The sequence below is a fragment of the Emydura macquarii genome, unplaced genomic scaffold (assembly GCF_026122565.2).
Source record: "Emydura macquarii macquarii isolate MOO-44397 ecotype Brisbane River unplaced genomic scaffold, CSIRO-AGI_Emac_v2 contig_2897, whole genome shotgun sequence".
Taxonomy (NCBI): domain Eukaryota; kingdom Metazoa; phylum Chordata; order Testudines; family Chelidae; genus Emydura; species Emydura macquarii.
Window position 1 is genome coordinate 55,890,293 of NW_027133034.1, and position 13,108 is coordinate 55,903,400.

Consider the following 13,108-nt stretch of genomic DNA (forward strand, 5'->3'; position numbering starts at 1 on the left):
GCCTTTAACCACCCGAAAGGGGGTTCCAGGGAGGATGGAGCTAGGCTGTTCTCAGTGGTGGCAGATGACAGAACAAGGAGCAACGGTCTTAAATTGCAGCGGGGGAGATCTAGGTTGGACATTAGGAAAACGTTTTTCACTAGGAGGGTGGTGAAGCACTGGAATGGGTTACCTAAAGAGGTGGTGGAATCTCCATTTTTAGAGGTTTTTAAACTGCGGCTTGACAAAACCCTCGCTGGGATTATTTAACTGAGGTTAGTCACGCTTTGGGCAGGGGGTTGGACTAGATGACCTCCTGAGGTCCCTTCCAACTCTATGAGTCTATGAATTCAAACCCTACTCCACATTGTCAACCCATTCTCTCTCCAGAGAAGTGATTACTTTCACCAAAAACAATGGTCATGATTGTTTCAAGACCACCAGACTGTAGGCAAGAACAAGCCATTCAGAGTTCCTCTGTCTGGATTTTATCCTGGGCCTTCAAGCAAGTTGCCTGCAGCACACCTGGCATAGTTTTTGCTAGCCCCGAAGAAGCCTTGTCAGTCAGAATAAGATTATGCTATTTTTCAGAGACCAAGAACAACTGCTGCCCATTCCAGGCCTGTTACTTCCTTCCATCTAACACAGATGCATGATTAAAGAAACCACAAGTAATCTCTGAATTTAGGATAAGTGGAAGGGCAACACAGGATAACTGTGAAAATCATGACCACTAGGACAATGCTATACTCCTATAGAAAATTTATACCCAAAAAGAGAGAGTCTTTCTTCTATACCCTTTGAACAACATTAAGTGTCTAGCAACTGCAAAGGCAGACATGTAAATCTGAAGTTAAATACTGAACCATCTACAAAACATTGCGTTTTTGTAGCTGCAGTACTTTTCCTTGAAGCACAATTTTGGTCATTAGTGTTAAGATACTAGGGAAGAGCATAGGAGAGGGACCATGTTAAGCCTGCCTACTATGAGGAACACTTCTCAATCTTCATAATAAAATATGAACTACTGAAATTAATCTTAGAAAATATGATCAATGTTCATGACCAATACAGAAATGTTAACGTCTACACTTTCTTTTATGATTTAAAACTTCTCCTCTGAAAAAATCCATTTGCTATAGCAATTAGTTCATCAACCTAAAAAAGCACATAAAAGTGCACAAAATAATTAAAAGAAAGCAAAGAAATATTTCCATAAGAGGAGGTTACTTACCTGTAACTGGAGATTCTTCAATATGTATGGACCCTATTTGTATTCCAACCGTGGGTGTGCATGCATACCATGCACCAGAGCTGGAAGTTTTTCAGTTCCTGTGTCTGTTGACCCACATGGCCACCCTACGTCACCATGTGCTCCATGCAAGGTTATAAAAGGATGAGCGGGACAACATGCCCTCTGACTTACCCTTACCACTGCATGGAGAATCTGCAGCCGAAGGGAAGGTGGGTGAGTATTGGAATACAAATAGGGACCACACATCTTGAAGAACCTCCAATTACAGGTAAGTAACCTCCTCTTCTTCTTCGAGTGATGGTCCCTATATGTATTCCATACATGGGTGAGTATGGAGCTGTGATCAGCTTGGAGGTGGGTGCGAGGTCACGATGGGTAAGTCCTGCTGTAGGATGGCAGGCTTCTGGTGGCATCTGCCCACTAGTTGATGGCACAGGGCACTGTGAAGGTGTGGATAGAGCACCATGTTGCTGCACAGCAGATCTCGTGCCGGGGATGTCCACCCCGTGGAGTGTGACATGATTCTCCCAGCTGGTGTGGCGTTGGAGCACACAAAACATTCTGTAATGCACTTAGAGATCCAATTGGATATGTGCTGCAAGGAGAGGGCCTACCCTCTTGACTGTTCTGCAATGGCTATGAAGAGGCATGGAGAGGCATGAGAGGCGCGAGTCCTGTCAAAGTAGAAGGCCAGTGCCCTGTGGATGCCCAGGGAGTGCAGTGTCCTGTCCACAAGAGTGGCATGTGATTTAGGATGGAGGATAGGGAGATGGACAGACTGATTGAGATAAAACTCAGAGACGACTTTTGGGAGGAACTTAGGGTGAAGGCACAGGGAGAACTTGTCTTTATGGAAAACTGTGTATGGCAGCGGTCAGCCATCATGGCTGCCAATTTGCTGACCCGCCGGCAGAGGGGATGGCCACCAGGAAGAGGACCTTCATGGACAGGTGGGCAAGGAACCATGTGGCCAGGGGTTCGTATGGAGGCCGGGTGAGGGTAGACAGCATGAGGTTGAAGTCTCATAGGAGTAACGGTTAAGGACCTGGGGGAAGCAGTTTTTCAGGCCCCTCAGAAACCGGGTAGTGGCAAGGTGGGTAAATGCTGACTAGTCATCCATATGAGGGAGAAAGGCACTGAGTGCCAAAAGATGGACATGGCTCGAGCTGAGCATGAGGCCCGAGTTCTTGGGCTCTAGAAGGTAGTCTAGGATGATGGGCACGGAGACAGCGTGGAGGAGGAAGTGGTAGCGTTGTGCCCAGGAGATGAAGCACTTCCATTTTGCAGCATAGCATGCCCTCATAGACTCCTACCTCCTGTGTGTAAGTATTCAGCAGATGGGCAATGAGTGGGCATTGCCTACGTGTGAGTCCCATCTAAAAACTGGGCTGTCAAGTGGCGTGGGCCTGGGTTGGGGTGGTGAACCCTGCCATTGTCCTGGGTGAGAAGGTCTGGCTGGGTGGGGAGGTTGATCGGTGGGCAGGCCAACAGTCTGAGTAGATCAGGAAACTAGAACAGTCAAGGCCAGCACAGGGTTGTCAGGATGACCCTGGCCCGATCTCAGAGGATTTTGCCGAGAACCTGGGAGTTGAGGGATACTGGGAGAAAGGTGTACTGAAGGCTGTCACGCCATGGAAGAAGGAAGGTGTCACCCTCGGAATCATGACCCCTGGCTCCTCGGAGAAGTAGAGGGGGAACTTCCTGTTTGCATGGGTGGCCAAGAGGTCCCAGAGGGGGTGCTTCAAGCCCAGCAGATGGAGTGAAGGGATGGAGACCCCACTTGTGGTTGAGGTACCAGGACCTGCCGAGTGCATCCACTAGGGAGTTCTGCTCCCTGGAAGGTACGCTGCACGGGGCATAAAGTTGTGGCAGAGATGCCAGTTCCAGAGACAGATGGCCTCTGTGCAGAGTGACCGGATCTGGTGCCATCCTGTCTGTTTATGTATGCCATGGAGGTGGTGTTGTCAGAGAGGATCAGGATGTGCCACTCATGGAGCAGAGACAGGAATACATGGCAGGCCCAGTGGGCCGCATGCAACTCCAGTGTTTTGATGTAGATGAGCACCTCTCTGGAAGTCCACCTCCCCTGTGCTGAGCGGCCTGCCAAGTATGAACCCCTCCCCGCCAGGGAGGCGTCTGTGGTGAGGGTGGCAGTAGGGGGTGGGGATGGGGAACGGGGTGCCTCGGAGCATGTTGGCAGAAATCGGTCCACCAGTTAAGTCACGAGTCATGAGTGACTGAGTCCAGGTGTGCTGCAATGAAGTCGATCATCTGTGTTAGGAGGAGCACGGATTCCTCCTCATTGACACACATGCACAGGGAGGAGAGAAGCGAGCAAAAGGTTGCAACTGCTGTCACCGCCTTGGTGAGGGATGGAGCCATCAGCAGTCAGATATCCAGGTAGTGAGAATACAAAGTGCTCAATCCTCACAGAGAATGAGCGAAGGCACAAGGCACAGTTCTTGAACCTTGGAACATGGGGCATAATCACCTGAAGGGGTCAGGGGAGGCCCCATAAAGGGCTATTATAGAGACTAACTAACTTACTGATGTATTTACAGAAGTAAGAAGAAAAAAAAGAAACAAAACTAATTATCCACCTACAATGGACCGTCATTCTCATAGGGATGCAAAGAGCGGATTCCGACTCCGTATTAGGAGGGAACTGAGGGTGCATCACCCAGAATGGCCTCTTATAACCGCACATGGAGCACGTGGCAACATAAGGCAACCATGTGGGTCAACGGACACTGTTGCTAAAAAACTTCCAGCCCCAGTGCATGATGTGAATGCACACCTGTGTTTGGAGTCATAGGGACAGTCACTCAAAGAAGAACACAAATAACTGCATGCAGTGTTACAGTAACACATGCAAAACTGCCTTCACCAAACAAGGACATTCCACCAGAGAAGTAGATCACATTATGGAATGGGTCACTCAAACATCCCAAGAGAACCTACTCCAATACAGAAATAAAAATCTCCCTCCAACTGCATACCCCTAGTTGTCACCTACCATCCAACAGTGGAACCCATATGGAGTATCATCAAACAACTACAACCCATACTTGATGGGGACCCTATAATGAAATAAATCTTTCCTGAACCCCCTCTTCTGGCCTTCAAACAACCCCGCAGCTCTCCAAGTTCAGGAATGGAAGCAAGCTCCCCACAGACAAGGACAAACCAACTTATAGCAGCACCCGACCCTGCCAGAACAACAGATGCAAAATCTGCAGACATCTCCACTGCTACAATTATCAACATCCCCCCCCCAAACACATCTTTCAAGATTCATGGGTCCTACACATGCCAATCACATGTGGTGTACCTCATCCAGTGTATTCAATGCCCCAGTAGCAACTAGATGGGTGAAACTAGACAAACACTACGCTCTCAAATGAACTCACACAGAAGAATGATAAAAGAGAAAAACACCACATCACCTGCAGGTGAACACTTTTCACAAAGCAATCACTCTATCATCCTCAAAGGATACCTGCACAATACTTTCAAAAGACGAACCTTGGAGCTTAAATTCATAATTTTGCTAGACACTAAAAATCACGGATTGAATATAGACACTGGATTTATGGCTTATTACTACAATCTAAAACCCACTAACAACTCCAACCCTCCCAGCTGTTTCCCCCCTTTCCTTTTCTCCTTCTGACTGGAGGGGTGTTAATGGGCCACTTCACCTTGAATGGTCCCTTGAAATATACCTTAAGCACTTATAACTAAATGCAAAATGTTTAGCCTAACACTTTAAGACTAGCACTTAAGCCAGCAAAACTTTTGTAGCTCAGGGAAGTGAAAAAACACCCCTCTGAGTGACATAAATTTTGCCGGCATAAGTGCTTGTGTGGACAACACTATATAGCTACTGCCGCTTATTTAGGTGGTTTTATTATGTCAACAGGAGATCTCTCTCCCATCAACATAATGCAGCTATGCAAGTGCTCTTACAGCAGCATGTTGTACTGATACAGCTGTGCTGCTGTAAGTTTTAAGAGTAGACTAGTCCTAAGGGCAAATCTACACTTAAAATGCTGCATCAGTGCAGCTGCACCGCTGTAGCACCTTATTAAAGACAGTCTACACCGAAAGAAGAGAGGTCTCCCGTCAGTGAAGTTAATCAACCTCTCCAAGAGTCAGTAGCTATGTCAGTGGCAGAAGCTCTCCTGCTGACACAGCGCTATCTATATAGGTGGTTAGGTCTATATAACTATGTCACTCGGGGGTGTGGATTTTTCACAACCCTGAGCAATGTAGTTATACCGATATAGGTCTGCTGTGTAGACCAGACCTCAGTAAGTTTCCCATACCTGAAGAAGAGCTCTGTGTAAGCTTGAAAGCTTGTCTCTTTCAGCAACATAAGTTGGTCCAATAAAAGATAATACCTCAGCCACCTTGTCTCTTTAGAAATTACTGCAGTATTTTTAAATTATCCAAAGAGTTATACAAAATAAAGTAAATCCATTTCCCAAGAATTGAATCCTATAAATTTTCAGCAATGTTATATTTGATTGACACACATACAAACCTATCCCATCTAGTTTCGTCACTGCCTGATTAGATAACTTCCAGACATTTATATAATTTGAAAACTTACTATCTGAATGTTAATTATTTGAATGGGACCGCTAATTCTGTATATTCTTCTGAATAGCAAGTAGGCATATTATCTGATTTAGCAAGAAGAATAGTCAACTATTCCCTATACACAAACACAATGTAATTATTTGATTTGGTGTTAAACTTTGAGGGGTTTCTATAAAATCAGTGACTGTGGAGCCTCGATAGAACACGATGAAGTCCAACTGAGTTGAATGTTTTTACAATGGGTAAGCAAATAAACTATATATAGCTGAATTACATTTCCAAAATTAATTCTGTCAATTAACAGTCAGCTGCTAAGCAACTTCCGTTAGTTCTGCTTTTTAATAGCACTCACACTGCCTGTATGAGTATACATAATATAGTCTCCAAACATAAGACCCACTGGATCTTTTGTTACATATATGCCTCCAAGAACATTTATCCTCATATATAAAGATTACACCATGGAGAATAAACGGAGACTTGTGCAGAGATACCTATCAAAATTAACCTACCAATAAGCAAATATTTTGGATGAAATTCTGGATCCACTGAAGTCAATGGCAAGTCTTGACTTCAACTGGACCAGAATGTCCTCCTTTGTCTTTAACTAGGAAACAGTGCATTAATAAAAAGCATCATCTGTAGTTTGTTTCTTTGCCTTTTGAAGTACAAAGCACAAAGTTGATTATTTTGAACACAATCAGGATGAAAGAAAATGGGAAATTCTGTAATTCAGTCAAAGCTTGTTTAAGTGCTTTGAATAGTAAGAATTTTGATATCTCCTAACTTCTTAGTCGTGTTATTAATAGGACATGAATAACTTTGTTACTAGAGAAAATAGAAGCCATATCATTAATACTCACCAAGAAGGGCAGACATGTTCTGAAAGATTCGTAGTAGCTCAGGAGTAAGACATGGGCTATTCTCCAATGTCACTAACCTAAGAGTAGATTAAATACAACATTGTTCATATAGAGTTCCCTGTTCTTCATAATAATAATGTCAAAATGAACAATTTTGAAAGGTATAAAAACACTGCAATTCCCTAATAGCAACATAAAATCTCTCCTAACAAAGAATTCCACAATTATTTGAAACACTTATCTTTCAAGAACAGTATTTCCCACTCTGCTGTTCTGTTGAATACTTGCTGGTCCTGTCTTCTCAGAAGAATGAGGAAAGTAATAAATATTTTTATGCCTCTTTTTTTTTGTTTTTAAATTATGGCTGTTTGAAGCTGCTCAGAGGTTTGGAATGTTGAAAGTAGTCCACTAGAGAGGTGGATTAATGGGCAGAGTGCAAGTAAGGTGGATAAAGTTGCATGCTACATGCATCACAATAACATACTAGCATTCTAGACCCCTGAGATATTTCAAACAGTCACCAGTTAAAGAAACCCATGCTACAGATATGTTTTTTTTTCCCCCTCAAAATATCATTGCTCTGAGGTGTAAGATCCTGCATTGGTGACAATCAGGTGAGGGCAGATTACATTCATCATTCTATGTTCCAATTTAAAATTCCTGTGGTTGGAAAAGCAATAAAATTCTAATTATGTTCATAAACCAAGCACATAGTTTAAAAAAAAAAACACTACATGTTCAAACAGTCAAACCTTTTGGATTGTTTCCATCACTAGGTACTACAATAAAATGTAAGACCAATGGACTAGTAAACTGCAAGGGTATTATGGCATTGACTTAGAAACAGCATCAAGCATACTGATTCAAGATTACTGCATCCAGTACTCCCATAAAAATTGTTTTAAACTTACTGTTTGTTATGGATTTAAAAAAGCTTGTTTACAGACTGGTATCTGTGGTTTGTGCCAATTTACGTCAAAGGAAACTGTCACTACAGAGGAGGGCATTAATTCAGCTTGAATCACTATTTTCTATCATCAGAATTTTATCTACCTCCAATATTATCAGCAACTCAATCTTCCCACTACACCCGGTCACTGAGGGATATATATATATATTCTTTACTAATTTATTCAGCAGACAGCAGGAGTTCTTGACAATTATTTACTCTGTATTTCATTCCTTAAAACTTAGCATCTACTCTACTAGTCAAAGTAGCAAGAGCCCACAGATTGCTTGATCCCAAATCTGCGCTTGCCACGTGGTCAGTTTAGGGTGCATATTACACATATATTTTTAAGCAACTCAAAAAATTGTTTAGTAATAATTATAAAAATGTTAATGTGAACTGTTCTCTTCTCTTGGGGAAAATAAGAGAAAATAAAAAATATCTGCTGAGCAAAGTTCTTCCGCTTACCATAACTCCAAACCATCTTCCAGAAGATAAACATGTGGAGGCTGGGAAACATCCGTACTTAGCTGAATGATTGGAAGTAGGAAGGGGTAGAGGTTCTTGCTGTCTGCTCCTAATCCCTGCAGGATGAATAAATAAAACAACGTAAAACATAGTTTTAAAAAATATTACCTGAAACAGAAAATTCAAGGTATATGAATAGGTATACACCTATTTTCTACCACTACTCATTACACTAATGAGGTCAGCTGGCTTTCATTTTTACAGTTAGCAATGGAACACAACAAACTACACATCTGGTATACTGGCACTGAAAATAAAACCATAAGCCTAGCACACACAGTCACTACATTTTTATGCAACATATTACAAAAGCACCTATATATTGCTAGAGCACACATACATAAAACCACAAATTTTAAAATGTCTTCCATGATAGATATATAAGCAAACCAATTTAGACCTTCATTACTGAGGGAAAACTCATTGAGGTTTGTCTTTAGACCCACAGATTTAGAAGCAGCAATATCTGGAGATGGACTGTTCTGTTCTCTTGGGGGTGAACATACGAGAAAATAAAAAATAATGTACTGGTGGAGAAGAAAGGCTGGGATTCCACAGCACCTCCCATGTAGATCCTAGCACACATATATCCCGCTGCAGTTAAGCATGTGAGTCAGGAACCTATCACCACTTTTTAGGCGGCAGGGCCCAAGACAGACGTTGGGGCTTGCCGGAGCAGCATCAGCAGAAGAAGGATCTCAAACCAGACTTTGGAATTATATGACTAATAATATACACACTAAAATATATCAATTTTATACAGCAAATAAATATAAGTATATCAGTCCTGATCCTCTTCAAATACCGTATTTTGAAGACAGTAAAATTATGAAAAGTTTGCAAAACTGATTATAAAAACAGTATACACATTTTAAAAACATTTCAATGTCAATCGTGCTTTCTCTAGAAAAAGTTTAGAGTAGCACTAATGGAGCTTATCAATACTTAATGGAAAAGGGGGATTAAAAAGTTAAAGCAGTGAAAAGGTGTCAAAATTTACTTTGCAAATTTTATCACACTTTAAAGCTTTTGAAGTATTCTTGGAACAGGAAGAATATAAATTATTCTAACAAGGAGTCATATTTATAACAACAGCGATTTTTCTAAGTAATGAATCAATCCTATAAACAATGACATCTACATGGGGCACAGTCAACAGACACAATCTAACACATCTTTAAAATCAGTTTATTCTAATCTGGGACTACACACACTAACATGCCTTAATTATAAATATGGTTATTGTATATTTTCACTACTGAGCAGAGTTAAGAATGTTGGTGTAGTAACTCTGAATTTCCATAACCTAACGTTCAGATTTATTTTATGTTTAAATTTTACCTCTGAAATTCCGGGGTGAATGCTTCTTTCTGTAATAATTATACCTTGGCTTGTAACATATTTTATCCTAAATTACTGTGTTGTACTTTCAACCTTAACTCCATCTCAACAATTCCTTTCTTGTACTATAAGGAGGTTTAGAGAGATAACTACTGTGGATCTCCTCCTTTCCAATAAAAGAAATGAGGTACTATCAGAGATTGAGATGTCAGAAGAAAAGATGGTTGGAGAAACCAACACTTTGAAAAGCAATAAATCACGAAGCCCAGAGAGTATAGATCCAAGAGTTTGAAGGAGCTTAAGTACGTAGTGGCTGAACTTCCAGCAAATATATACAATCTCTCATTAAAAACACCTATTGCACCAGAGTAGCAAATGCTGTACCTATAATTAAATCAGAATCTAGGGGTGATCTGGGAAATTACAGTCCAGTAAATCTTAAATTTGTACCTGATAAACTGGTTTAAAGTATCATTAAAAATCAAATATAAAACATGAAAGATCATGAGATCATAGGGTCTAACTAGCATAGTTTCTGTAAAGGAAAATCATGTCTAACTAATCTATTAGAATTCTTTCAATGTGTCAAAGTAGTGGATAAAAGAAAATGAGCTGACTATTCAGACCTTAAATGGCCCTTTGACAAAGTCTATCATAAAAAGCTACTAAAAAAACTAGGTAATGGAGTGAGAGGCGAACTATGGTCATGGATCAAAAATTTGCTAAGAGACAGAAGACAAAGTATAAATAAATGATTAACTTTCATCATCTTTTCATCATCAATGGTCAACATTCATAATCTTTTTCCAGAAGACGACCACCCAGAGGCAGCAAGTGACAATGACCTGTGCTTCTGTCTCTATAAGAGCTGAATTTTTGCCTGCTGAAATTACTTTGAGGTGTCAACACCCTGGATTTTCTTCTGAAAAGGGAGCCCCCTAGAAATCATTTAAGATTTTTAAACACCTCATTTTGCCTAGAAAACCACACTTGAACATCAAGAGTTGAATGCTAAATAACATTCAGGAGTACATAGGTTCACTGGACACTAAAAAGAATCTTATACTCTATGAGCTTGTCTTCTTGCAACAGTTAGCTCAAGTTAGTATATTCAAGTTACTCCACTCGAGCTAGCCTAGTTCTAGAGAGACTGACAACACTGCAAAACAATATTGGAGCTACACCTAGGGATTTGATAAGCAGCAAAGAGCGACTGGACTAGCAGTTGCTGAGCTGCTGTAACTTGAGCTCCTGTATTCCCACTGCATTACTAGCTTGACAATTAGCAGCATTCGAGTTTCAACCCATCCGCCACAGGCCAGCTAGTTTCAGTTTACAGCACCATTTAACTCAAATTAGAGATTTCTGTGTGTCGACAGGAGTTAGGCTAAGGGCAAAACTCAAGTTAAAGCTCAAGCTAACTGTAGCCAATTAGTTAATGATAAATGGATGATAAAATGGTGTTATTTAGTGTTATGGTCAACTCATATGCTATTTCATATATAATCAATGTAGGCTAAATAAATTTAAATTGTAGGATTATAGAAGTATAAGATTGATAAGCATTTAGGAATGATGAATTTGTATTAGGAACATAAGTAAAACATGGCTGGAATGCAAGGCCTATAGGCTGAGGGCTGTAAGATTTTAGCTAAGCCATATGAGGCCATAGGCTTAAGAACGCTTGACATGAGTGGGTGGACCTAGGAATAACCCAATGCCAGTAGGGTTACAAAATTACTGTAAAAGATGTGCCAATACATGATGTTATAGAAAAATAGACTGCAATGTATTGTCCAAGACCACAGAACATCTGATTGTAACATCATAGGGCATCCTGGTCTCACTGCAGGTTACTATGGACACATGTTGTAAGTAGATGCTAATGAGAATAAGGGGAACTAAGACAACTTATGAAAAATGAGGCACCCCAATAGTCAGGGTGTGTGGAAGTACAGATAAGGAAAAAAGGGTTGAAGCCCTGATGCATATGCATAAGGTGTTAGGTGTGGTCAGAACAATAATATAAAAGAGGTTGCCTGGTTGGGTAAAAGTGGGAAGAACCCAAGGAAGACCCAGCAGGAACCACCTCTCTAACGGTGATCATTTGTTCAGAAATCCATCAGACCCTAGAATTCCTTTGGGGATGCATATATGACTACAATCTTAGTCATTGCATGGGTTATTGTATGATTTATATATGCAAAGGTAATTGTAACTTTACTTATTGCTTTAACTAAACTTGTAGTACAGATAAGACTTTGTGCTTGTGACTGTGGTCACTATCCTTGGTCTTCATGTGTTCCTGGAATTTTGAATTTGAGAAAAAAACAGAGGTGATTTTCACTCTGTTGAGCTTGACACCGTAGCAACAGGAGCTGAACCCACTGTAGTTTCATACAAAATCACTAAATTCAATTTAAATTAAAAAAGGCTACATAGGAATGCAGTGAAGACAAGCCTACATTACCATGCCAAGACACTTATTTGATCCATATTGGTTACATTTCTAAAATTATATAACATACCATTACATGCGCCCTACATCTAGATTGTGTTCTCTTTCCATTTCATGAGGTATGAAATCATGTATAATGAAACTATTAATATCCCAAACTGCAAAACCTAGTAGCTGCCTTAGAAAATGAAAGCAAGGCAAAAGTAAATCTTGAGGTAGTTATAAATGTCTATTTTAAAAAGAAAATGCAAAATTGTGAAGATATTTGCTGAAAAAACTGCTTTATAAAAAACTTAACTAACTCTTCTATATAATGTATTTAAAAGCTCTCATTTATAAACTTCTGTATGCAAAGCAAACAAGTATTCACTTTATATATTCCATCCCGTAAAAGAAATCTTAGCTCATTGAAGTCAATGTCAAAATTCCTCTTGATTTCAATTGGGCCAAGACTACATCACTTCTAGATTATTTTCTAATACAATTGGTTAAAATGTTTATTTTAACCTGCAGTTACTAGGACCAGATTAAGAGTGGATACAAAAAGAAAAAACATCCTAATCCTTCATGATGTGTATGACAGGAGCCTTTCATTCCCATCTTATTTACAGACTATATGGCTAAAGAATTAATGCACTTCTCCATAAAATATATTTGCAGCCCTATGCATTGGATCCAGCCACGTTCTCAAGCCTACTTCTAGCCCTGACTTTTACTCCTGCATCACTGAGAATTACCCTTTTAGAGAATACTCTCCCTCCACACCACAGACTTTGGTGCCTATTATTTGTTCCACTCTGGACTTCAAGCCTGATTTTGAATTACGTTGAAGATATCATTGGGATAACCCTTTTTACACCTCAGGCCCCACTTTGGTTCTGAATTATGTTGTATTTTCTTTTTCGGTCCTGTATTTAGTCTTTTCCTTTGTCCATATATTGTTAACTAGTGTTTGTTTTTTTAGGAGTTGATATATGGAAAAAAAGAGAATAGGGAGTTTGTCAACTCTCATAACTTGCTGCTTTTATTTTAGATTCCTTTTTCAAGAGGTTAACTGCTTTGACCTCCTGGGGATACGTACTGAGTTATATTTATTAGGACATCTGGTAAATAGTAGTCTCTTGGAAAGT

At 40.3% G+C, this 13,108-nt stretch overlaps 1 protein-coding gene across 1 annotated transcript in view; it reads right to left on the minus strand.

Moving 5' to 3' along the window:
• IPO11 (importin 11) overlaps positions 1-13,108 on the minus strand; it is a 294,514-nt gene that overhangs the window by 158,422 nt on the left and 122,984 nt on the right. Inside the window, exons 21-22 of the mRNA XM_067568644.1 lie at positions 8,120-8,235; positions 6,703-6,779 (exon numbers count right to left, since the gene is read on the minus strand). Of these exons, the coding sequence (XP_067424745.1) occupies positions 6,703-6,779; positions 8,120-8,235 (193 nt within the window). The remainder of the gene's footprint in view (positions 1-6,702; positions 6,780-8,119; positions 8,236-13,108) is intronic.